General features: G+C 42.9%; 1 protein-coding gene across 15 annotated transcripts in view; it reads left to right on the top strand.

Annotated features, from left to right (window-relative positions):
- nfixa (nuclear factor I/Xa) overlaps positions 1–27,103 on the top strand; it is a 112,427-nt gene that overhangs the window by 18,646 nt on the left and 66,678 nt on the right. For 13 of the 15 annotated variants that reach the window (XM_073468408.1, XM_073468368.1, XM_073468417.1 and 10 more), the window contains one exon: positions 18,630–19,161. In XM_073468408.1, coding sequence (XP_073324509.1) covers positions 18,630–19,161 — 532 coding nt within the window. Of the gene's footprint in view, positions 1–17,091; positions 17,793–18,440; positions 19,162–27,103 lie in introns of those variants that run through there. The other 2 variants (XM_073468360.1, XM_073468442.1) reach the window with 2 other exon arrangements.

Genomic DNA, 27,103 nt, shown 5'->3' with positions numbered 1-27,103 from the left:
CTTCACAGTTTTGAGAGTCAAAGGTGCAACTATCATTAACAGACTTTAGTTTGAGGTGATCAGACAGCGAAAACTCACAGAGAATCTTGCAAACGAACCGAGGGAAGAGAAGACACAACACCCAAAGTACGGTGCCCTTGTTGCAGCTGCTTGGGACAGACTCCCCTTCACCTTCATCCCTGTGCTCCTCATCCTCCACCCCCTCCACCTCCTCAATTAGCTCCCTTTAAAAGAGAAGTAACGGTTAGTGAGAGATCCGCATTGTTCGAGGATGAGCTTCGGTTGTTGTTGTTGTTGTTGTTTGTCTCTCTCCCTCTCTCCCTCGCTGTCTTTCTCCATCCCCCTCCTCTGTCGCCCGTTCTTTTTTGATTTTCTCAGAGGCTTTTTTGTGGGGGTAACCCCACTGAATGGGACAATGCAGCCTAGCGTGAAATTAAAGCTCTTAGTTAGTTTGGAGTTGCTCAAAAGAGGATTTTACACATGCATGCATTCATACACCCTCCCATACGCTATAGATATAGCTAATTAGAGGAAGTACACCCTATGTCGAGCATCAAGGGCCCAATTAAAAGAGTAGGGAATACCTCGGTGCGCGAGATCTAGGCCAAATCAGCTCTGTGAATGCGTTTCTAGGCCTTGTGTGTGAACAGTATGTCTGCCTTCTTAATCCAGGCGGGAGAATATGGACAAGGCTGATATGAGAAGCGCACAAGTTTCATTAACATATGCATGTCACGTACTCGGTAAGTAAATCAAGAAAACAGTGGGATTGATCATCCTGACAGGCGAGCGTCTGATTCAAAACAGATTGGGCTGCTCTTGTTGACTCTTCCAAGTCTCATTTTTTGGAAGTAGTCTCCAACGAGATGTCTGTCATGCATGCACATTACAGTTTTTGTTGATGATGTCAAGGGCATTTATTTGTTGCGTCTGATGATGAAGGTTTTCGCTTTGTCAAATGAGTTTGCACGGTACTTAAATACGTAAAGCATTGAAAAGTTAAACAGCGTCTCATCGGTGATGTTCTGCATGTGAAGCGTAACTTGTCTTGACATGTTTACTGTGTCTGATGGAAATACATGGGCAGACTGTATGGCCAATGTGTTGAATGACTACCTAAGGTCATTTATTTTTTGCCTGTGTGTGTTTGTGTGTTTGTGTGCGTGCATGCGTGCATGCGTACGTGCGTGCATGCGTGCATGCGTGCACGTGCAAAGGCAGACACTAATATAGAGCAGCAGCAGTCCACATCGCCTGAGGGAGCTGATGGCTGAAATATCCACCAGACCTAATAAATGTATCTGATACTTGATGCAAAAGCAACAACAATCTTTACTCCCAGTCTTATCAAGTTACACATGCACACACTCACACACACACACACACACACACACACACACACTCTCACACACACTCACATGCTTTTGTTCAGCCCTATTTCCTCAATGTAACTACTGGTCACAGAGGCCTGCAGTCCCAGCAAGGGAGCCAGTGAATCCAGTTAGTGAGTCAGACTTTGTGGAACAAAGTGTGCTGCTTTCTGATCCTCTCTCTCTCTCTCACACACACACACACACTCACTCACTCTCTCTCTCTCTCTCCCATTGAGAGCGCTGGCAGCTCGCCAGGGGTGGAAAAATCTATAAGCCATTGCGTAATATACCATATCTTTACCTTGGTTGAACCCTGCACAAGATCCACAGCTGTGTGAGCGCACAAACAGAGAAATGAGTGTGTTCATTGCCTCTGTGTGTGTGAGAGAGACAGACAAACAGACAGACTGACAGAGGGAGAGAAGACACACAGAGTGGCTTCTTTGTGGCTAGTTTTCGGCGCGTACCCTCATATAAACAGTATCACACCACTTTGATCAAACGCTGCTGACAAAATATTTTCCAAAGTAGAGCGAGTCGACGGCGTTCTGATCACTTTCTGGAACGCAGTGCCAAGAGGAAAAGTAAGCTGAGGCCGTATAAAATTTATCTGTTTTTTTGAGGCGGTCGATGTTAAAAATGGAAATCAAATTAACTTCGTGTTTTGCTTTAATGACATATAAACTCCATGGCAACACCACTGTGCTTCCAAAGCCCAGTGGCATAAGTGATACTGGAGCGACTTGTTCTCCGTGCATATCTTTAGAATGGAAATGAACGCACAGGGCCGCAGGCTGAGTGGCTAGCAGGGCCTTTCATGTTCGGCACTCCTCTTCTCATCCGGTTTCGATGCGCTTGGTGCTGTGTTTGTGCAAGTGCAGGCCTCTCTCGTAGTGTCCATCTGCACCTGAGGCTTCTTCGGGTGCAGATGTGACTGTTTGAGCTCCTGAAGGAGGGAGTGTAATGTTTTTATTGGACGCCTTTATAGTAGGACTTAGTCACTGACTTTCAAACTGTTTAATACTGCAAGTTCACGAGAATTGCCTTTGTAATTGCTCTTATCTCGCACACGTTTAGCTGCAAAGAAAATATCTAGATGTGGACAATAGTAAGCTACAATGAGATGAAATGCCAAACACTGTCTAATCAGTTGTCATCTTCACTAATATGATCCACTCAGCCAGTGATATCGGCCTTCCAAATATCACATGCCTGGACTGATTCGTTTTTGATGGCGGTGATTATTATTAAATGGTCTGTAATGACTACTGATAATCCCCATATGCAGCCGGGCACTGAGAGGAGGTTGTTTGTTAATGCACCACTGAAACCTAAAACACATGCAGATGTGTGTGGGACAAAACCGCAATTGAGAGAAGCCCTGCCATTGTTTTTAGTGCATGCTCGTGCTTAATTTCTTCCGGCTTGCTTATGGAAATTCCAACAACAAACGTGCAACTTTTCTGCACTTATCCTCCAGCTACACAGTGTGAAAGGTCAAACTGTGTTAGTGTGGTGATGGTGGTTTGGGCCTGAGGGAGGGGTGACAGCTGTATGAGGGAGGTATACGTGGGATAAGTTGGACACAGCATCATTTTTCACCTCGTGTGTTGCATATGTATTTGTGCGAACGTGTGTGTGAGGCGGACTGCCGATATGTTTGTGTTTATTGACTCAAAGAGACGGGCCGTGGCTGCGTACACAGCGGTGCACGGGTGGCAGGGGTCCAGGCTCGGGGGAAACGTGTGTGTTTAAAGTACACACAGGCCTAATTATGCTGATTTAAGCATTCTTGCGGTCCTCCCTCTGGCTTGTGGTGAGTTAACTGGCACAGGGGCGTCCAGCAGAGAGAGAGAGCGAGGGGGGGAGCGAGAGAGGGTAAAGATAAAGAAGACAGACAGAGAAAAGAGGTTCAATAAAGAGATTGACTAAAAAGAAGACGAGGAAGAAAATATGTTAGTGTGAGTGACTATGCAGAGAAAATATGTTGCTGGTGAAACACAGGAAAAACATACAGCCGCTGTCACACTTCCCGGCAGGTTTTTTCCCTCCTCACTTTGGGGTTAAGAGCGCGCCCGCTCTTCGTATTTATTTTTATATTCAGATGTTATGGATTGCTCCGGGAAAAGGCCGTCCCTTTTCCCAGCAAGAGGAATTAATACTGTTTGAATGTTCTCTCCGGAGTCTAAAAGGAGGAATTTTGCAATGGAGTTTGGGGAGGTTTATAAGTGAAAAACCTGACCACTGCTAAATAAACAAACTTGGGGGATGATTAAAAACTGACCCCTGTTTGTTGACTCGCTGCTCTCTGGCCTGTGTGGGTGCACCTGTCTCCTGTCGCTTTATGTGCATGCATGTACCACGTAGTTAACAGAGACCCACATGAGAGGGCAAAACATTTTAATTATAGAGGCAGCTCCGCAGGTGAGTCTAACAAAGGTGAATGGAACTTCAGACAGGTCTGAATATTTAACCACATGCATGTAATATTAGGTTGATGGCACACATGCACACATAATCAATAGGATTGGGCACATGTGCAAATTTTCCACTTATTTAGTTGAGTTTGAAATGGAAAATATGTGTCAATGTGCAGAAATCCTACAGCTTAAATTTCATCAGTATTTTCTATTTTCTTTCTCATATAAACAAAACAAATCCTATAAATTTAATTTCACGACTGTTTCACAAACTGAAAATATCTTTTCCCAACTTTAACCAAAATGTTTTTGTTGACTCAACCTAACCACAGACTGACTGTGAACCCTGGTGATTCTGGTGTGACTGTCCTGGACTTTGTTCGCTTGCCATCCGCCCATGTTTCATTCAGTCAAAGAAACGTGGTGTGGGCATGAAAGATAGCCGGCTGAGTCATGAAAACAATAAAAAAAATCATTATATTTCATGACGATTTTACGACCTGCCGTGATACTACGTTGGCGTTTTTGCCTGTTTCAGACAGGGAACGAGAAAAAACAACTTTTTGGGCAAAGTGTTTGTACCACATCGTTGTCCCTCCTGTGTGTGTGGGATTCCTGCACCTCTCCTTTATGACTTTGTTGCCTAAACACTATCCAAAACATCACATTAACACCAAAGAGTACATAAAAGGCCCGCGCAGGTTCCCTCTGCAGCAGAGCAGAGCCGAGATTGATGATGTTGGCCCATGTGTGTATTCAGGGCGCCTTTCACGCAGGTGATAAAATCCTGCTGGAGAGGCAGGCAGGGCTGCTCAGTGTCTCTAGGTTCATTCGATGCACTGAATCAGACAGGATCAACCAACACCAAATCTCACATGTGCTCTCCTCTGAAAATGTGCTCTCACTTTCCTTAAACTTCATTCCTATCTTTTTTTCTCTCTCACTCTCAAAACCTCCCTCTTTCTTTTGCTTATCTTTGTCTGCGACTCTCACCCTCTCCCCATCCCTCAACTCTGTGTCTTTTACTTCAATCATCCCTTTCTCCGTTTTACCTCATTCTTTCCAGCCCCCGCCGCTACTCCTCTCTTTCATTCCCTCAGGAAGAGCCACAGTCTTATCTGGGATATGTTGGATTTGGTGAGCTTAAAAGCCACTTTACTAACTCCCTGTCTGCCTCTCCTGAGAACAGCACAGGCTATCTAAAACAGTTTCACCATTCGCCAGGCTTTGTCCGCTGGAATGCTGCTCATCGGGCAACTTTTTTTACTCCCTATCGCCTCTTAATGCTAATCCCCTACCTGCCTCTCCATCTTCCAGACTCCCACCCTCCTCTCCCTTCTCTGTTTCCACCCCTCTGCTTCTTTTCTGTTCCTCCACTGACTGAAATGCTTGATAATACACATATTGGGTTTCTTTGGTGATGTGAAGGAATGCTAATGTATCATAACCATATTACAGTACTTAGAGGAGGCAAATGGTGCCAAGTGCTATCTGGAGAATCAAATCTCTGCACAAGAGGCTTTTTTTCTCCGCTTAAAATTGAAAAATGGTGTTTCCATTTTGATTTTTCCTCTCTGGAAATGATATATAAAGCTGAAAGCCCCTCTAAAATTTGATGAAACAATGGCGCTGTTGTGTTCAATAATGCAATTTATCCAGGAATTGGAAGGCTAGCCTAAATAAAGACGGGGCCAAATCCTATTTTGCATCAGATTCAAGCATTTGAATATTGGCCACAACATTTCCCTATATGCAGTTCTTTGAAAATAATGCTGCCCTGTCCTCTCTGTGCAGGATTGTTTTGCATATAGTGCGGTTAGACTCGGTTGTCACACTGTAAAGTAAAATAATGTTTTTTAAAAAAGCATCAAAATACTGTGCTGATATTCGGAGCACAAAATACTTGAAGAGTGTAACCAAATGATAAGTGTAAATCCAGAAGCGATCCTAACAGGATATGACCAGACCGGGGCAGGCCCTCTCTGGCGTGTGGCAGGCGAGCTGGAAGGAGGGAGGATTTGCTCGTTTTATTATTAGGGCCTGTGTGTGTTGTTGATGGAGCAGCTCCATCCATGTTGACTCACAGAGAGACAGCGGTGATGGCTACACCGAGCAGGGGTGTCAGGCTTGGCTGATGACTGCAACTCCCTAAACAGCACTGCAAAGGCAAACCCTTCTTGCTGTGTGTGCATGTGTGTATGTGCATGTATATGAGTCTATGTTTGTGCATGTGCATTTGTGTCGACGTGTGGATCTGTGTGTGTGTGTGCAGGCCATACTGCATTTGCATGTGCGTATGTGTCTACGCTGTGTGTGAGTGTGTGTGTGTGTGTGTGTGTGTGTGTGTGTGTTTCAGTCCTGACAGCCAAGAAGCCTCAGCAGCATCTGACGTGGCAGCTCTTGCTGCTTTCCGTCCAGCTCTCTCCTTCTGGCTCACTTCTCTGTGATACTATCTTTTCATACAATCACATGTTTATAAATGGAGACTGACTGGTATTTCATACCGCACCAGTTTCGCTGAGAGTTGACAAACACAGTGCCATCCGCTGCAAAATAACATGGCACCAGTAAAATATTTTCTTTTCTTTTTTTCTGCAATGAAACAACAGTAAATCTGAGAGATTCTGAGTAAAGGAGAAAAAGTAAAAAAAAAAAAAATCTGGCATGATTCCATCTGAGGCCAGAAAGGGCACATTTGGTTACACACATGCAGCATTTCACTCACGTGTTATCCCGTTTATCAGCACAATTTTAAGGGATTTCAAGGCAAGGGCCAATACAAATACTACCTATAAATAATATAGCAGTATCGCACTCATTCTGCATAAAAATCACACACTATTCTTTTGTTTGAGTTATGCATTTAAAATAAAAATTAAAGGGGCACTATGTAGTTTTGGAGAAGAAATTCAAACTCAGAATTTTAATATTTACAATATTAATGAGGTAATAGTACAAACTCAAAACAAATTATTTTTTCATAACTGAATAAACAAGCTGTTCTCAGAAGAAACTAAGGTTCCCAGAACACTGTTTGAAGCTAGAAAGGTGGCAGGGTCCGCCAAATATAAACAAAGTGAAACAGTATGAAATTGTGTTGTCCTTTAAGGTCAGTTTGTTTATTTAGTTTGTTTAGGCATAAAAATGAAGATCTTTCACTTCTGATTAAAATTTATTCTCCAAAACTACATAGCGCTCCTTTAAAGAAAAGAAATAACTGCTTTTTACTTATACATTTCCCGTTAATAAAAATCTAACACAAGCATTTCTTTTTTAAATCGAACACTAACCTAATTTGAAGCTTGGGTCAGTGATAAAGCACTTGTCCTTGTTCCCTCCTCCTTTTTCTCATGTGTTTTTGCCTTTTGATCGAGGTGGGTTTCCTCCATTTTATGTCCCCTCTGAGGACATGTACTTATGGCCGTCTGCCTGTGGTACTGTGGTGCTCCTGAGGTCTGTGCGAGGTGGTAGTTTAGGCTGGGGAAGTCAACGAGCGTGGTCACAGAGGAGATAACTGCAGACACACTCTTCCAGAGGCGCCCGTCTGCATCGTGTGTCTGTCTATCCTCCCCTCACTTTGGTGGAGGATTCGTCTTTAAAAAAGGAAAGCGCTGGTTTGAGAGGATAAAAGTTTCAAAAATGATTTAGTCGCTGTGTGTGTGCGCACGTGTCCTCGTGTGTTTATGTGAGTGTGTGTGTGGCTGTGAAGGCTCTTTGTTTCTCGCCTTGCATGTGTTTGTGTGTGTCCTCTGTTTCTTCCGGCCTGGCATGGTGCATGCCCTACAGGGAATGCCACTCAAAATGGGCAGAGCGACCTTTAACCCTCGCACTGCCAGCTCAGAGACAGGCATAACTCGTTGCCATATCAAGAGCCCGTTTCTCTTTAACCCGAACTCTGTCATGCGTGGCAGAGATTAAGACCCGGTTCTCAGGAAGCCATTTGGAACAGACACCTTTTAACCCTAATGGGATCAGAGTCGCACATGAAGCCACTTTGGAGCAGCCACCCACTCTTAACCCCTAACACTACCAACTCAGCGCAGACAAGGCAGAGTGCACAGGCAAAGGCCCAGCTCATATCATGCCACAGGGAGCGGGCACAGTTTAACCCTCACAGCGCCAACTCAGCACAGGCTGAACTCCAGCTCACATGATAAGCAGAATTAAATCTGCAAAGCTTCAGTGTTCCTGATAGGGAGCTCGCTGGTGCGGAAATAAGATGCTAATGTAACAGGACTGGTTTTCCATTTGCAAAGTAGCATACCACAAACATTTGCAGTGATCTAGTTGGAAAAAAAAAAGATAAATTGTGGGTACCAGGCTAAGAAGTTTTGCTCTTTGTCTTGTTGAGAATTTGTCAAATTTGACACATTAAAGGGGGACTGTGTAGTTTTGGTGAAGAAATTCAAACTCCAAATTTTTACAAATCTTTACAATAATAAAGATTGTGTATTGAGGTAATAATACAAACCCAGAAATATTATTTTTTCCATAACTGAATAAACAAGCTGTTCTCAGGCGAAAATAAGGTCCAGAACACTGTTTGAAGCTAGAATGGTGGCAGGGTCCGCCAAATATAAACAAAGTGAAACAGGATGAAATTGTTGGTAGTTAAGTTTGTTTCGGCATAATAAAAATAAAAAAAAGGTCAATGAAGATCATTCTCCTCTGATTCAAATTCTTCCCCATAACAATATAGTGCTCCTTTAAACCTCTGTCGATATTTCTCTTGTACAGCCATGTTTCAAGCTCGACAACCATGGAATTATGAGTCGTAAAAAATAATGAAAAGGGTTTCATAATAAAGCCAAGAGTGTAGAATCTCATCTCATGGTTAATAATTCTTCAGTCACCAAGATTAGAATCAGCAGGGTTTCATGCATCGCTCTGTCTGCTGCGATGTTAATTTGGAACAATATCCTGCTGTACCTCAAAACACGGAAAAAGAAATGGCTGCATGTTCTAACACACGATTAAACCACAGCACCTCTAGTATTTTTTCTTTTCTTGCATGAAGGGAGAATGTTTGTGTGCTCCACTAATGCCCTGCTCAACAATCAAGGAAGCAATCAGTCAAACAAAAAGGTACGAATAAATGTGCCAACTGGCTTCTTGCAAATTATACATTCAAACTAAATGCTGACAGACGATATAATAGTTATACAAACCGCAGCAGATAAAGAAAAAGTATAATTTATAGAAGAGATACTTTCCCTTTAAGGGAAGTGTCGGGGCATGAGTTGTGGCATGAGTGGCTAAGAGAGAGAGAGAGTGAAACAGATAGAGGAAGAAGAGAGAGAGAGAGAGAGGGGGTAAAGGGAGTTTCTGCACTTGCCTGTCTGGCACTGACCGAGGAATGAGTGTACAAGTTTGAGTCTGGGTGAGTCAAGCTGTGTTAGAGAGAGGGAGAAAAGGAGGGGGGAGGGAGTTCCACAGTGAAAGGAGTGAGGAGATGCTGGAAGATGGATAGCAATCGAGATAGAGAGCGCACAGGCGATTGGTAGAAGAAGTGAGAGCGTGAAGCAGCAAAAAGCAGAGGGAGGGATGGTTGAAGTGCAACAACAATATGGAGTGCAGGAAAGGGAAAAAGTGTTATAAAAAGGGGGGTGGGGGTGGGGGGGGGGGGTTGCAGAGTAAGAGGTGAAATAAATAAATGAAGGAATGGAGGAGTAGGTGATGGTGGGTGTGGGGGGGCACAGAGTGAATGTGTGAGTTGGGCTAGTGGTGAAGCATTTGCATAAAGGGTGAGGGCACTCTGCCCGGGCTTTGGGGAGAGGTTGGCATCTCGCCTTGCCGACTGGCAGAACGAGGACCAGGGAGGAATAAAAGAATGAGGGGGAGCGAAAGAGTGAGAGAGAAAGTCTCTCAATAGTGCATCTCTTGTGTGAGGAGAAGCAGGCCTTGGCTGCTGTTGGAGCAGGGCATGGAGGGGAGGGGGATATCGGCTTTCATTATCTGCTTGATTCCTGCTGTATTTGCTAACCATGAGGTTCAAAGCCCTCTGTGCAGCTGTAGGCAGGGCATGGTAGCCAGTGAGTGCTGCTGGCATGTGCAGACTGGAACACTGTAGGTGTGTGCATGCAGCATGCGCTTCGGGTTAGGAGTGAGACAGAGTGTGAGACAGACGCTCTCCTTCCCTGTATGGTTGACGCTGCCGCACACACACTCCTCTAGCACCCCTCACACACACACACACACTCTCCAAGTATCACACTGCCTACTTGACCTTATCAGGAATGGGCGCCCTTGTCGAGGGGGAAATGCTGCACACTCAGTTTTACTGCAGCGTCCTGTCGGAAAATGCCACACCAACAGTATGCACATGTGTGTGTGTGTGTGTGTGTGTGTGTGTGTGTGTGTGTGTGTGTGTGTGTGTGTGTATTCACTATGGTGACGCGACTGAAACTGTTGTAATGTAAATACACATGCAGTAGTCTATATGTATTCACTTAGCATACATGTAATCCTATATGGCCCCATTTAGCTGCAGCCACATGTTGAAATGGTTTTATTAAATCATTGTTTGCAGCGCGCAGCGCCAGAATCTCCTAATTCAGTTTGAAATCTATAATTTTGCCCAGTTTTATTTAGACCACGATAACATCATCGCTGAGAGAAACATTCTTTCTAATTGACAGCACCATTATCTAGATTAGCATTCAGTTTTGCATTATGGGGAGTAAATGTATAATGTTTCACACAGCCCTTTATGCTGTTCCCACAATACATGCGGGTGTATGCAGTGTACAAGAAAACCCCAAATCTATTTAACAAATGAGCATCACAATGTGTCTTTTTAAGTTGTCCAAATTGAATTCAGTTCTCTAAATATTTTCAGAATATAAATTGAGAATTTAACTAACTTGTGAGGGTACAGTTATGTTTATAATCAACCATATAAGGTGAAATTTATGCAGATGTGACGGAGTCACAGAAAAACCACACAAACCTCAAGAAAATCCTGGCTGAATAAATTCTGGAAACTTTAAAAAAAAAAAAAAAAAAAAATCATGAAGAGCCCTTGATCTTATCTTTGATGTGCTTACATTTGAGACAGAAACAGTCCGCCCAGACAAATCCATCACACCAACGTGAAAGCACATTTGAGTATAAAATTACCCAGGTCTGCAGTCATGTCCGAAGCCCCAGCCTGCCATCAGCGCTTGTGTCTCTGGAGCTGTTTAAAGTTTGTTCACTCTGTCTTTCCCCTCTCAGCCTCATGCCACAAATGGGTTCCAGACTTTCACACATAGTAATGCTTCAGTGTGTAAACAGGCGTAATTACAAACGATGCGCAGACACACTTTTAACATCAATCTGTGCCGATGGGAGAAAGAGAGCAGAAAGAGGGTAAGTTTTTTTTCCTCTTCCAGGGAGTTGAATGGATGAAAAGGTTTTGAGCTGGATGGAAATTGAAGGACTGGCAGTGATGAAGTTAAGGAGGAAATTTTAAAGAAGAATAATGCGGGTCTGTGTGTGAATGCGTGTGTGGCCTTGAATAAGTGAATAAATGAATGAAAGGAGGGGAAAAAAGGACACTTATTTTTTTCTAATTCATGAGAGTTTCCGAGGAAATAGTAGTTTATGTCAACTTGTCCGTAATTATTTTATATCCCTGAGGCTTGTGAGGTTACCAACCCATCACCTCCTAATGGCAGGGTGTCACTCACCACTAGTTAGGCCTGCGCACCTTACTTTTCCTGCACTCCTCATTGGAAGAAAATATGGAAACTTCAGTCAACCCGCAGAAACACTATTTTTCTCTTCTGTCTCTCTTCTCCTTTTTTCTTGTGAGATGGTATTATGTCTGCACTACATAAAAATGGTCAAACCTTTTTAGAAAAAGTGTAGAACAGTTTTGAAAAACGATTGATTTATATACAAAGACAAACAGCTCAAGAAACTTCAACCCAAATTACTCCAGACCATTTCGAGTGATTAGAGCACAAGCGCGTGCACACACACACACACACAGAGGGAAAATAGTTAAAATCTCTTACAGTCTTTCCTTAACATCACCACTTGTCAATATGTGATCTCGCAGAGCAGATGTCAAAGATGAATTCCAGTTGTGACACGTCCTGACACGCTGTAAACTTCATTAGCTTTCTGTGTGCAAATGTAAGTGTGCGTGTGTGTGTGTTTCCTATCCTTACTCTTACAGGATAATTTGAACGGAGGTAATAAAACACACGTGTGTGTGAGACAAATATAATTTCATCAGACAAATGTGGCCTTCAGTTACGCGTTTTTATAATTTTTTTAATTAAGTATAGCTTTTGTCTTTATAATTATATTTTAAGCATGAATGTTATGAAAATAAAAAGCTGAAAAAGCAAAAGGCAAATGAAATATGTCTTTGGGTTTATTATTACTATTACTATTATTATTATTATTATTATAGAACAATTGAAATGTATGTCAATTAAAAACAATTTATAAAAATGTATTTACACAGAAACAGCCATTCAAAAAGATTATGACTAAAATGTTCTGAATTTTCATACTAAACTGAAAAAGATTGAAAGGTTTGATCAATTTTATAAATGATTTTTTATTAAATATTGCTCCTTTGTTTAAAACACACATTTTAATAAATATATAGATTTACAGGATGTTAGAGTTAATTAGCCTAATTCACTGTAGCAATTGTTAAAATGTTTTAAAATGTACCCTAAATTTGGTTTTTAAGAAATATACATTTTTAACCAACTAGTAAACTTTAAACTAACAAATATAAGAGGCTCAGATAATTCAGGTTATGTTGGTGGTATAGTATGAAACACATTGGGAGAATTTATTAATATAATTTAAAGGAGATCTGTTGGAAGGCTGTTTGAGTGTTTTTATAAGACTAGTAATTAATTTATGTTTTAATTTTTTTATGACAACTCTATTCCTTTTTGAATTTCATTTTGTCTTTTGTTGGAATCACAATTTAAGAGTAAAAAAGAACCAAAGAAAATAATTTACCTTTGTGCTGTAATATAATCCCTCACGCCTGAAATCTTGCCTGAAAGAAAATAAAAAATAATGCCTGTTGACTCACAAACAAGGCATCCTAGGCATGCAGGATGTGGCATAAAATAAAAGCCTGACCTGATCTTTCTTCCCACGTATCCATTCCTGCAGAGATGTCAGCTCTTTTGTATTTATTTGCGTGCCTATAATTCATTTCAGGTAATTTCTTATCAGAGGTCTTGACGACACTGTGAGAAAAAGGCCCAAGTTACGGTTGATAAAATCATTTGTATGCAAATATAGCCCACAGGCAGGAACAAATACTCTCTTTTTTGCATATAGGTGTCAGGCTATTTAAACATATTCTGGTAGGCTACATAAATAAATGCGCAGTAAAGTAAAGGAGGAAAGCTGCATGAACGCCTTTGTGCACATGTATTTGCTTTGTTTACTCTGGTGAATGTTTGCCTTCACTGAGGTCACAATTCTGGCTGCACATTCAACACCTTTTAATTACAAATCGACTTTTAAAGAATTAATTTTGACCCTTTTTGCTCGACGTAGGCCGCACGGAAGCGAGGCTGCGCGAGGAGCCCGTTAGCAGAGCTCCAGTCCAGTGTGTCAGAGCAGCATTAACATTTGCACATATCTGTTATTTAGAGCAGTTTAGCTGTCAAGAAAATTACATTTTGTTCATTTTAACGAACGTGAAATTCAAAGAGTTACTTACAAACAGGCTGGGGGAGGTTAACAGCCATCTGGGGAGGTTAACAGACAGCTGTTATTAGCCATAAGTGTCGTTACACCGGTGTTGGGGAGATTATAAGTTTCCGGGAAACACTGAGGTAGGTTTCTTTTTTTCCCTCTGTGAGGATATTAATTTTATATTTAGAAAAAAAAAAAAGTCAAGGTGCAGGCCGTTTTGAGCTGAAGGACAGGCCACACAGAAGTTTGTGTGTGTTCCTCTTTTACATTGATAACTTCTTCTTCTAGCTAAAACCGTAATACATTATATTAAGTGGTCCTTAAGTAGTAGCTAAACACTCAAAATAGCTCATTTAGGTGTTGTCGTGTACTTAAAACCTGAATTTATTGCTTTTACCTCATCTTTAGGCCTCATTTCGTAGCGCTTGAGCCACTAAGTTCACAGAATGACTTTTAACAGCGATCATTATAAAATATAGGCGTAATATGTGGATTTGCACTACGCAGTAAAATTCTTGAATACAACACTTTCCGTTTTTCTGGCCTTCCTTTGTCTTGTGTTTTTGGCAGTAGCCGCTGCTCGACGCTTGGCCTCGGAGTAAAAACCTGAGGTGGTTTTCATTTCTCTGCTGTTCTCTGAGTTGTGCCCTGTCAGGGAGGAGGGCAGGAGGGGTGATTGTCTTGCCCAGCCTGGCGAACAAAGGTCGTCGGTTTTTTTTTTCCCCTGAAAGACAGAGCATGGCATGCAAAGATAAGATGAGCCCTCTCGCTCAAATTATTGCGGAGCAGATACCTAAAGAGTCCAGTGGCCAAGGCCCCGAAAAAACCGCCGCCCGTTCTGCCCCGAAGATCTCCGGGCAAACAGAAGAAACCCTCGCTAATGAGCTGAGGTTGAAAATGTCAGAAAAGGAGAGAAAAAGACACATTAAATAATACGGTGCCACACAGACTCATTTCTTAGCCAAAATCATAAAAGATCTTGCCGTAACTGCAAATTGTGCACGGACCTAAAAGCCAGTGTTATGATGTTTATGTGTATAATTTTGTATGTGGTCCAGGTTATGATCATAATAGGCCTGGCAGTGGATTTAAGTAAGTGATTTTAAAAAGGGGGATTTTGGGGGAGGATTACATATTTCATTCAAATAGTATTTGCCTAATAATGTGGATTAATTTGTAGGCTCATAATAGGTTTTTTCATCCTCTTTTTGTTATATAAAGAGTTAATAAGAGTTATGTTAGTGAAAAAATGCTGCAGGGCTCGAACTATGAAAGCAAAATGTGTTGCTGGTTTGAATGGACAATGGAGAGGTTTGGATTTCCCTGATCATAATCTTGGTTATCATCATTTTGTCTGTCAGTAATGGCATGGCTATATTACAGGAAGTGACAGTAATACTTGGCACATATCTCTCCTCTTCTTTGTCCGCGGCCCATTCATCAAAAAGTCTAGATCCCTTCAGTCTTTTCATATAAGTGACAAACACACCTCCGTCATTATTCTTCAAAAACAAAAACAAACACTCACATCCTCTTTAATTCCATCTCCTCATGTTCCTTTTGCTCGTACTTTTTTTTTTCTAGCCTCCGCCATCTTCTCTCATTCCCACATTTTTCACGTGTTTAGTGTGGCTGTGTGAGGCAGGCGTATGTTAGCATGGACAATCGGCACCCGGCCCGGCTCGGCCTGGTCCAGATGGGGTCTGCCCCCCCCCACCCCACCCACCCAGCCCCCCCTCCCTGCAGTAGCAGTGACGAGCCAGTCAGCCAGCCAGCCAGGGAGCCAGCTAGCCAGCTAGCTACCCACCCGGGTAGCCAACCAGTCATCCACCCAGCCAGTCATGTAGCCTCTCAGCCAACCTAACAGCCAGCTCGCCAGCCAGTCAGTGGACCAGCCAGTCATCCAGGCTGTGGCTCCTCTGTCAGACACTGACAGAGGGAGCAGGCCAGGCTAAATCTGATGGTCCTCAGAGCCAACCAGAGGACTCTGGCCTTTGTAGGGCGTTCACACAGACAGCCTGTCCCGTCGCACAGCAGGGGGCTTCAACCCACAATCAAATGTCCGGGCCCTCAACTTTGCCACATGACAAGTTAGCTTTTTGTGGCTGCCCACTGTGGAGATTCCAAATTTGACAATGTCTCTATAATTCCTATGAGCCCCGTGGACTAGTTCATGTCAGTTTTTACAGCATAAATGAGCAAACGTGTTCTTGTTTTTTTGTAATTTGGAAGATTTATATTGAAATGCACTTCTAATAAGAAGAGCGTTCCATACGTATTTCACACATACATCAGATTATATTGGACTGATCCTCGGTGAGAGCCTTTGTCTCTCAGATATTCCTCCCATGGTGCACTGGGCACAGCTTGTCCCTCTGAGGTCATGTGGGTCAGCCAATGAGGACGAGACAGCGCGCCTGCCAGGGCAGCCATACAGCCCTGCGCTCCCTCACTTTCTGCTGCTGTTCAATCCCAATCATGTGTCATTGTGCACTTCACAATGCAACATGATGAAAATATGGGTAATTTAGTGGCTGCATTAGGATCTATGATTTATTTGGCTATTAGAAAGACCAGTGTATCTGAAAGCATTAGACTGAGCTTTGTGCCTGTTTTAATATCCGCTTGCCTTTGTCAACAGCTTAACATGTATAGGCTACTTACATGAAGCTGTCCACCACAGCATTTTTAGCCGTCATTGTCCGCTGCATCCTGCCTCTCACCCCACAAATGGGATTGCTCTCTAATTTGGTAACAGAAACTTTTAATGTGTTTCTGTGTCTGTGCTGTTGGGGCTTTTAAAGTGGACTAACACAAAAAAGAGAGAGAGAGGGAGAGAAGGGGCCAGTTTGGATGTGAGAGTGCATTTTGAAACAGGAGAGCATGTTTTTGGATGGTATTTTTTTGTTGGGGCGGGAGGGGGGTAACGGGCATTTTCTTCCCCCTCCTCTCTTTGTTTGTGTGGTAAATCCAGGAGCAGCTGCTGGTCTCAGGGTCTAGTGGGATTTTGGGCCTGTGTTTTCTCATGCCATCCCATGCCAAGGTGGTGTAACGCGAGCAGAGAGAGAGAGGGAGAGAGAGGGGTGTTTCTGGAAGGGGGGCGGGGGGGATGCAGTTGGAGAGCGAGCTGGTTTGTTGGGATGGCTGTGACCACGCTGGTGACGAAGGCGATGAAGGCGGAGGGGGGGCGTAGAGGGCTTTCGAAGGCGGGTGCTGTCTGGATTGGATGCATGTAAAATTAATATCCTCTGGACTTTGCCTTTGCGCTAGATTGGAACTTGTCTATTTGGCTAATGACGTGCCTTCTGCCTGCACCACACACAGTCCCTGTCTCTCCCCCTCCCTCCCTCCCTCTCTTCCTCTCTCTCTCTCTCTCCCTCCCTCTCCCTCTCTCTCTCTCTCTCTCTCTCTCCACTACCAGCCACCAACCATCCACCCCCCACATCTTTGCTTCTCCCTCTGCCATCTCTCTCTTCCCTCCCTTTCAGCGCTGGGAGCGTGCGTATTGGCTGGGCTGTTTGAGACTCTGTGCCAAATAGGTGGGCCCTCTGCATGTTGGCACAGACTCAGTCAATGGTTAGAGAAGGAAAGTGGAGAGGAAGAGAGAAAGAGAGAGACAGAGTTGGAGAGAAAGAGGGGGAAAAAAGAAGCTGCACTCGGGTTTGCCAGCGGTCGTGCACACTCTTCCAACATTGATTCGGTCCTCTTGTTTTGTTTTTTTTTTTCTTCTTCTTCTCCTCCGTCCGCACCCCCCTTGTCCAGCTCTCTCTCTCCCTCTCCGTGAGTCTTATGCAGATCCTAGAGAATTGAACCAATAGCACGCGTCGCTTTGCCAAGCATTTTTTTTTTGGTAGTTTTTTTCATCAAGATATTTTTCTCCACACATTTTTGCAAACAAAAAAGAAGCTTGTTTAATTTTTTGACAATTTCATCCTTTTTGCTACAACGTCTATTTTATTTTGTTCGTGCACGTCCAGCATTTTAAAAATCCTTTTAGACCGAGAGATTGCTGAACTTCTCTACACTCTCCTTCTGTTGTGCTCTTGAACAGTACCTCTCCTACAGCTCCTGCTACAGTACCTCCTGTGTTCCTGTGCTGGTATTACACTGCGCCCCCTTGGCCTGTCTCCTCTTTCTCAGCTTTTTTCCCCCCTGCTGCTTTTATTGGACACTTTCTCAGCTTCTCTTTTGCTTATTTTTTTTCACTCAGTGTTTTGTTTTCTAATATACGCAGCATAACTTCAGAGCTTTTTGAGTCGAACAGTCCAATTACTGGCGCTTTTTAAGTTTCTTTGCAATCGGCGGGGTGAATTTATGATGAGAGAGCAAAATGGTAACTACCATGTTATTCTTGTTTATATTCACATATGTTGTGTGATAACGACTGTTATTGCATCATTTTCAGTGTGGACGCAGTTATGTTATTTCTGGACAAATACGTTTAAAATTGTAATTATTAGAATTTGGTCTGTGTCTTCTCTTATATTATTTCAATTTTGTGTGCATTATATATTTGTTAATGTAGTCACTCTGTGTTATGTTTTATAAATGGTACAAGTTTTAATTTTTTTCCAAAAGTATAAATATTTTTTAGAATTAATAATATTTGCTAGAATTAATACAGTCGTTATTGTAATGTTGTAATGGGTAAATGCAAGTCTGGCAATATTTTCATTTATGAATAACACATTTGTTTATATTTATTTATTTATTTAGGCAGGCACATAAATGTTTATATTATTATTTGAAGAAAACCCTTAGAAGAAGACAAACTCTCATTTCAAACCACTGTCTTACAGTATTGTGTTGGTCAATGTTTTGTGAAGTGTGTCCTTCAATGTGATGTGTCTGTGTTAGGTGTTAGGTAGAGAGTGTATAGCATCCTTCTGTCTCTCTCTCTCTCTCTCTCTGTCTCTCTCTCTCTCTCTCTCTCTCTCTCTCTGTGCCTCTCGCTCATTCTCTCCCTCCGCTCACACAGAGCGGGCGCTGCTCCTCCATGCTGCGTGCCGGTGCTAACTGCCTCTCTTCTCTCTTCCCTTCCTCACCCCCACTCCCTCTCTCCCCATCCTTCTCTCCCCCATTCTCACCCTCTCTCTCTACTGCCTCCTCCTGCTTCCCCCCCTCCTCCCTCTCCTCCTCCACCCTCCCCCCGTCCTCCTCCCTCATCCAGGATGAATTCCACCCCTTCATCGAGGCCCTCCTGCCCCACGTCCGCGCCTTCGCCTACACCTGGTTCAACCTGCAGGCCCGCAAGCGCAAATACTTCAAGAAGCACGAGAAACGCATGTCCAAGGAGGAAGAGCGCGCAGTGAAGGATGAGCTGCTGGGGGAAAAGCCAGAGATCAAGCAGAAGTGGGCCTCGCGCCTGCTGGCCAAGCTCCGCAAGGACATCCGGCCCGAGTTCCGTGAGGACTTTGTGCTCACCATCACGGGGAAAAAGCCCCCCTGCTGCGTGCTGTCCAACCCCGACCAGAAGGGCAAGATCCGTCGCATCGACTGCCTGCGCCAGGCCGACAAGGTGTGGCGACTGGACCTGGTGATGGTCATCCTGTTCAAGGGTAGCCCCCTGGAGAGCACGGACGGGGAACGGCTGGTCAAGTCACCACAGTGCACCAACCCTGGCCTGTGCGTCCAGCCGCACCACATCGGAGTGTCCGTCAAGGAGCTGGACCTCTACCTGGCCTACTTCGTCCACACGCCAGGTATGTAGCCAACTGGATAATAGACACTCATAGGGAGGGATGCCATCACATAAACCCTCGTCATACATGCCCGTGTGCATGTGCATATAGATGTACACACACATTTGCATGATCACACACATAGAAACACACTTCACACAGAAACATTTGCTTGTGTGACACAAAATTAAATAGGGAGGATATGACAGAAATAAAAAAAAAACAAACAAAGATAAGTGAAGTAAGTTTCGGAAACACTCAAAATTTTAGGATAGAATTAAAATTGGGAAGAAATCCATCTTATAATATTAAATGAAAATTGTGTATTCATAAAAGTTTTAATTGAACAAAATTCTGCTGAATGAATAAAACAAACGTTTACCTCTGAGAATCAATTCTTTGATTTTGTCCTCTTAGCGGACAACAAATAGTTTTGTTTTTTGTCTTTTTTGTATTTTGCCATCTTGTCTTCTGTTTCTTAGTGTTTGTTTACATGACAACACAGTATCAACAGTAATAAAAAGAATATGTGAGTGTGTGTCAAGGGCATTCGGCCAGCGTGGTCTGGCAAGTACGTGTTCAATTTTCTGAGCGAGGCATTTGCGGCTTCCTATGAGCATGTATTTTGTGTTTTTTATAGGAAGGAATTTACATGCCTGTGTGTGTGTACGTGGTGCGTGTGTGAGTGTTTTTTATGAGATGATCGCCACTCTCAAATTGCGTATTTCTGTGCGATGAGTGTGAGTCGCTGTTTATAAGATTGTACTCAGTCTGTTGAAGTGTATGTGCCACGATAAGGCCATTGTAGCCAGGGATCGTCATTTGGCCACAGCCCAGATTGTGTGTGTGTGTGTGTGAGAGAGAGAGCGGGAGAGCAAAGCCGCGAGTCTCCTGCTCTCAGGCCGCGGGCTGCTGCAGCCTTCACCGTCTGCCTGAACACTAGCACCACGTTGGACCTGGCTGCCAAACACACACTCTCACACAAAAAAAGCCAGTGCTCACAGACAGCCAGTACTATTGCAGCCACCTTCACACCCATACACACATACAAACACAGCTAAATAAAGATACACACATTAGATAACAACAAAAAAAGAAAAACAACTCTGTCATCTTTGTAGCGCACTTTCACACGTAGAGCCAAACACGGTTTTAGTCACGATTGCGTACACACACCCACACAGCAACGCACTCTCAGCCAAGGACTATCATAGATACAGTTTGATACAGCCAAACATTGTTGTATCTCGGCCACCATCATGGATACACACACTCGCACTCGGCCAAACATCACTGTAGCCTCCAGTGTGCGTACTCTACACACACAGCCAAAACACTGGCTGTGTTATAGTTTTTTCCCTGCATTGAAAAAAAAAAAAACAACACTGTCACAGCAACCACACACGCATACACACATGAAACACATTTCACAGCCAAATCCTCCAAATACACACTGCTTCACCATTTGCTGGCTACGTATACATACAAACACACGCTCATGACCTAATATTATCTCAGCTGGAATTTTCTGGAAATTTCAAACAGTGACTCAACCGGCTTCACACACACGCACACACGTGCGCACACACACACACACACACACACACACACACACACACACACACACACACACACACACAGGCACATATATATACAGCACTCCCCAGTCACTGCCCAAATACACACACTGCCTAGGCTGAACTCTAATGGTAGCCGCTAACATGAGTGTAGCCAAATGCTATCACAGCCGTCCCTCAGACTCTCTCTCTGTCTCTGACGCATACACACACACACACACACACACACACACACACACACACAAACACACACACACACAATCTCGGCCCAGGCCAAACACCTCACACGGCCCGAGCCAAACCCTGGCAACAGCTCCAGCTTCACTCTGTTGGTCTGTCTGTGGCTGTGATAAACCGTAGGTAGCGGGCAGACCTGAACGGTGACTGACGAAATCTGTTGTATTGTTTTAGAGTTTTTTTTTTTTTTTAGGAGTAATTGTCTCTTAAATGTAATTCTTTTGCTTAATTTTGATTACATTTTTCATCGACTTTGCTATTGTTCTATAACTGCCACAGTGCCACAGAAAAGAAAAGAGTTTTTAAAATGACTGACTGTGGATTTTGGGTCAGTGAGTCCTATTTTGGGATTTAGTAACATATCTACAGTGCCTATTTTTGCCCAGTTTATTATTAAATGTGCAGTGATGTTAAGCAGTATTTTTCTTGTAAATTATACTCTTAGAGCACACTAAATTATAGCGTTATGTTTGCTTAATTTTAGCTCAGGACATGTGTTCACATAATATTTTGTCTGTAAATTAAATAGAAAGCCATTTTACTTTCAGTTTTAGAAGGGAAATTATTATGAAAATGTTTGAGTTTTTTGTCTATATAATTAAAGCAATTATATAGTTCTAAGATTCTTTAAACCTGACAAATTTTCAAAACCTATTGAAAAGACTAGATAGTTCTCATATTCTCACATAAAAAAAACAGTCCACCTGAATCGGTAAATATTTTATTTGTGGTATTGTATTCTAATATAAGTAACATGAAGGATTTTTCAAATTGTTTAATAAATCAGATAATGGAGAATTGCACAACAAAAAATGAAGAAATCTTGAAATGTTGTATTTTAATCCTTTCATTCTCTGAAACTACACACACCCATATGGTAAATGTCTCATGACAAAATTTTTTTAACCTGTTCTGGCATCATTGGCTGTCCACTTTTCAGTTTGTTGCTGCGCACTCGTCGCTACAGTACTTTGGTTTACAGCAGTACAGTAAAGCATATGGCTGCTGAGAGGGGCTGCCCATTCATAATGTGGACTTACTGTGTGCTCTCTCATATCTTATCTGACTTACACAGTATGCCTCTGCACTTTTATCTGCCTCCAAAGAACCTGTGCTCAGTTAAAGTCCTAGTTGGAGAGACACTTTGGGGTCTACAGACAGAGGGAGAGACAAAGGGCAAACCTGTCATAAGGTGGCCACTGTCACCACACTTGGCTCTCATTTACTTTAAATTGGTAAATGCGTATTTGTGAGCAAACAGGCTTAAAGGCCTGCATTATCTGTCACATTTATCTGTTACAGTAATGTGCGGTTGCATTTTTTTTGCCTCAGCCGTGCAATGAATGACAAGATGCGCTCATTGTTTGTTTTTGTTTAGTTTGCGTTTTGTCGGTCTTTAGCATCTCTGTCTTCCTCGCTCCTCTTTGATCCCGTGCACACTTTTGTTTTGTCTCCTTAAACATCGCCCTCATTGTTGCTCTCACAGAGGTAAAGCCTCTGCTGATCTCTTTTGTTTATATTGTAGGAGACACACAGAGAGAGGGAGAGAGAGAGAGAGAGAGAGAGAGAGAGAGAGAAGGAAAGAGAGCGCGTTGGAAAGGAGAAGAGGCTGCGATAGTGATTGTTCTGTTTGGCAGCGCCCAAGCCCCGTTGGTGTGGGAAGAAGAGAAAGACGTCTTGTGTTTTGTTTATGACAGAGTGGCAAAAGCTGCCACGGGGAATCTCTGGGCTTGCCGTCAGGCTTTCTCAGGCTGTTCTGCAGCCAGCCAGCCTTTGAGATCCTCTCTGTTACGGAGCATAACACACTGCAGCCGTAACGGAACAAACCACGCTGCCTGCCACAATACACAACCTTCTCTCATGTTTTTCAGGCACCTCAGATAGAGAGCAACAAATCAGACAGAGCAATGTGTCTTTGAATATTGAACTATTGAACTGAAAACCTGGTAGGCAACAGGGGAGACAGGCAGAGTGGTTGTGGTGCTATATACTGAGTGATGCATTATTTTTAGTGTTTTATTAGAGTGAGTGATTGGTATCATAATGGAGAAAGTGGCCCTTGGCCTGGAAGAGCAAAAGGTCTGCCAGAGCCACACGCTGGCAGCGTCCCTTTGATAACCTCTGAATGGAGTGTGTTGGACAGGCTTAGTTCGCTGTACTAGTTTAGATATAATTCTCACTTCTGTTAGCCTGACTACTGCATAAGTGGGTCCACTTGTACATCAGAGGAGAATCATTTAGCCGCTTCTCCAAGTGTTCAGCTGACTATTTGATTTATAACCTCTGTGCTGTTCTAGCTCAAACTCAGCACATTTCTGATTTATTCATGGTTGGAAAAATGGAAGATTAAAAAAAACATTTGTGAGGTCCAAAGTTAGCTCAGTGCACTTAGTCATATTTTGGACCTCATTCTTACTGCTTTTTTTTCAACGTTTCTTTCTTTTGTGCGCCATTAATGCGATCATGAAAAGATGTTTCAAATGTGTTTCCAATCAAAAGTGCAGTACAGGAAATTTGCAGTCACTCCGAGGGAGGTGTGAAATGTGCTCGCCGTGCCATTTCTGCCATGACCGCTCCACACTCTCCCGCTGTACGCTGCCAGATCCCGCCTCCCTCTCGCTATAGCAATAGTAATGCCTTGGACGACGCTGTGAGAAAGCCCGGAGAAACCCCAGCACTGCCCCCCTCCCGCCAACTCACTGACCACAGGAAGGATTCACTAATAAAAACCCCGCTTTTGTTCATCACTGAGGAGTATTCTGGATTTATGGGGGGGAACAACAGAAATGTGGGAAAAAGAAGTAGGAATAGGGGAGTGAAAAGAGAAAAAGAGAGGCATCATTACAGTCATGGCTGAAATGATGAATGGCAATGTGTTAAAAGTTGATACTCTGATGGATTCCACAGGTTCCCAGTGCTCTGTGCCTCAGTATTTCTTTCTTTCCTGTGAAAATAATCTGTTGTTAATTACTTCCTGGATCTCTTCTCCGGCTCCCATGACATCACAAGGGTTGAGTGGACTGTCCTTGTGTATAAGTGTTTTTGTTTGTGTGTGTGTGTGTGTGTGTGTGCGTGCGTGCGTGTGTGCGTGCACAGCTCAGGATGACCCTCAGCAGTGAAGTAAGCATTGAGTTTTGATTAAATGAAATCTCGACACAGAGGGAGTCGGTCAGGTCTGAGGCTTTTGTATTGTGTGCGGTGGGAACAGGGCCCGCGGCAGCTAAGAAAAGCCCTCCACATGCAGAGCGCCTTTGGCATCGGTAGATGTTCTTGTTTAGTCGGGCCTGCGTCGTCTTTTGCACGTCTCTGTCTTTCTGTCTGGCGTCAGGGGTACGTCGAGGTGGCTACATATCAAATCTGAAGGGTTAAGATAGAGGGAGAGCCCTGTCAAATTAGAGAGACAGAGTGAGAGGGAGTCTTCTCACACTATTCTTGGCTTTGGAAAAAAGTCTGTGTATTTGGATAGCTAATGGCATCGGGCTAGCCAAAGCCCTGTTGTGTGCTCATTCGCTCCAAAACATGCACACACACACAGACGCGAGGCTAACATTGGGGTGTCACAGACGAACATAGATTGGTCCAAAACCGCAGGGTCTGCATTTATCTCATGAGACCATGATGACACGAGCAGACTCGAGGGAAAATAAAAAAAACATGAGAAAGACGAGTCAAAGACAATGTTGTTATGTTTGGTCTTCCATTAAATTGACCAGCGAAAACTGGCATGCTCCGTGATATGGTGCCTTTGTCCTAGAAACAGTTCCCTGCTTTTTTAGGTTTTTACATAACGATCATAAGCCTCAGTTTCTTTGGCTCTGCCTGACTCGGGAGAGACTAAAACCCCTGAAAATTTCTGGTCTGCCCGCATCTGTTTCCTTTTGTGTGAAGAGTTTTAGCGTTGGGAGATATGAGGTAAACAGATTATTCCAGTGAAATCAGGAGGCCATCATCGTGGTGGAACAGACGAATTAGGCAGTTTGTGCTGTTTGGCTCTTTTATCAGTTTTCCTCTGATCCCCTCTTTCTTTTTGAATGAACTCAGCTGTCAGATTTTTTTTCCTGTTTCTCCTCAGGAGAAACTGTCCGCTGTAAAGGCAACACAGGTTGGAAATTAGAAGAATTGACAGACGTTTTTCAGCCTTTTATTCTGCAGTTCTTCTCGATGGAACACAGAAATCTTATTCCAGGGTCAAATTAAGTATCGCACATGTTTTCTTCATTTCTAATGTTGCAAACCTTTTTTCCTTCTTGCAATTCTACTTTTAATTCAGCATTTAACATTTTGAAATACAGCTACCATGTTTGTGTAGTAATTTATATTTTGACAAAATAAAGTTTACATTAATCAATGTCACTTCCCAAATTCTTCACGTAGGCCCAGATATAATGTGTTAAAATCAATATGTTGAACTGTATTATGGAAATCAAAATACATGTACTAACACTTTACAATTATAAACAAATTAATCAATATAGGATTTTTAAAATTTTATTTATATAAATGCTGAGCAATTTTTCATTTTGTTTAAAGGAAAAAAGGAGGGTTTTACATGTTGCTGAACCCAGTCTAATACCTACTGTTAAGATTTAATTACACATTAAAACACATTAACGATTGTCAAATAAAAATGGGTGTAGGCTAAGCTAAGCACGCAGTGATAAAAACAGCATTCTTTACTTGAGCTGAGTGGGCTTTTTTACGTGTTTTATTTGGAAAAAAAACCTAAAGAGAGCAAGAAAGGGGTAGAAAGAAGGGGGAAGAAAGGAGAAAAAGAAAAGACAAGAACGAGGTTATTTAGAAAAGAGAGAGTCAGAAGCAGCGAGGGGGTGGTATTGTCTGTATTAATACTGTGTCTTCCCAGTGCCGGGTCTCTTTTCAGGCTTTTGTAGCGGCGCCAACCATGAAATGTGTCTGTCCCCAAAAACCATATACCCACTCAGGAGGGTTTCCCGACCTCAGAGAGACAGAGAGGAGGAGGAGGAGGAGAAGGAGCAGGAGAAAGAGTGCAGTGGCCAATGCTCACTATCAGGCAGGCCAGCCAGAAAGGAGGGAGAGCCAGGGAACATGGCTTATTCACCGGGCTGCACTCACAGCGAGGCCCTGGCATCGGCTGCTAAGTCTGGCTAACAACGCTATTCAGCACCACACAGCTATAGTCATGCTAGAATGAGAGTCACAATACTGCGTTTTAAATCCAAAGAACCATTACTTTTCTTTTTGTTGTTTTTATTCCGTTTTTTCCCATAGAGTTATTTTGCCTATAAGAGGTGGCTTAGCTGAGTTTTTGTTGCTGAATAAAAAAGTTAGGTCAATGCTGATTTAGAAAACAAACAACAAAAACAATTAAAAGCCTTTTTCATTTTATTTTGCACATGTGGGTTGAAGAATAAAGATATTATTATGTGGGTGAGTTTAACGCTGATGTTCAGAAAGTGAGAGGAGTTGAGAGGAGTTGTGTCGGCGGCCGTTTTTGGCACGATGCTATCTCTCTGTATGGAAGACGCCAAATTTTCATACACAGTCCCTGCCAACCTCCTCCCTCTGATCCTCGCTTTCTTCTCTTTTCTTTTCTTTTCTTTCACTTGTTCCCCTTTTTCTTTTATTCCTCTTTAGGGTTCAAATGAATGCCCCCCCCCCCAGCCTCATTAGCACCCCGGACTCCTGTTTGCAGCTACAGAAAAATGTATAATAACTTGTAAGCACAAACATTTTAGAATTCAATAGGACCATTATCCTTGTTTTTCATGAAGGCAGGCCATCATGGGGCTGTGAGCCTTGACTGTGAGTTTTTTTTTTTATTCTCTGATGTTTCTTTCATTTAGTATGCAAAAATGTTTTGCCACCAGCCATCCAGTTGATATATCTTCACAAAGACTGGCATCCTGTCTTTTTTAACGGTGTCCTTACATTTCATATTCGATCACAGGCTTTGCTTTAATTTTTTTGAGCTAAAATATTTCCAGTAGAAATTAAATTGGGCTGTGAAATTAAATGGGCTGTGAGGCTTGATTGCAGTTTAGTTTCTCTTTTGTTTTGTGTAAATTTATTGCCTACACTTTACAAGACTTCAGAACATTTTATTTGACCGCTGATTAGGTTTGGTCGTTTATGTTTTCACACCATTGGTGGTAGATTTGTACCAGATATGG

Source organism: Pagrus major, chromosome 1 (assembly GCF_040436345.1).
Source record: "Pagrus major chromosome 1, Pma_NU_1.0".
Lineage (NCBI taxonomy): Eukaryota > Metazoa > Chordata > Actinopteri > Spariformes > Sparidae > Pagrus > Pagrus major.
The sequence above is the reverse complement of the archived record's forward strand: the minus strand, read 5'-3'. Positions and strand labels throughout refer to the sequence as shown.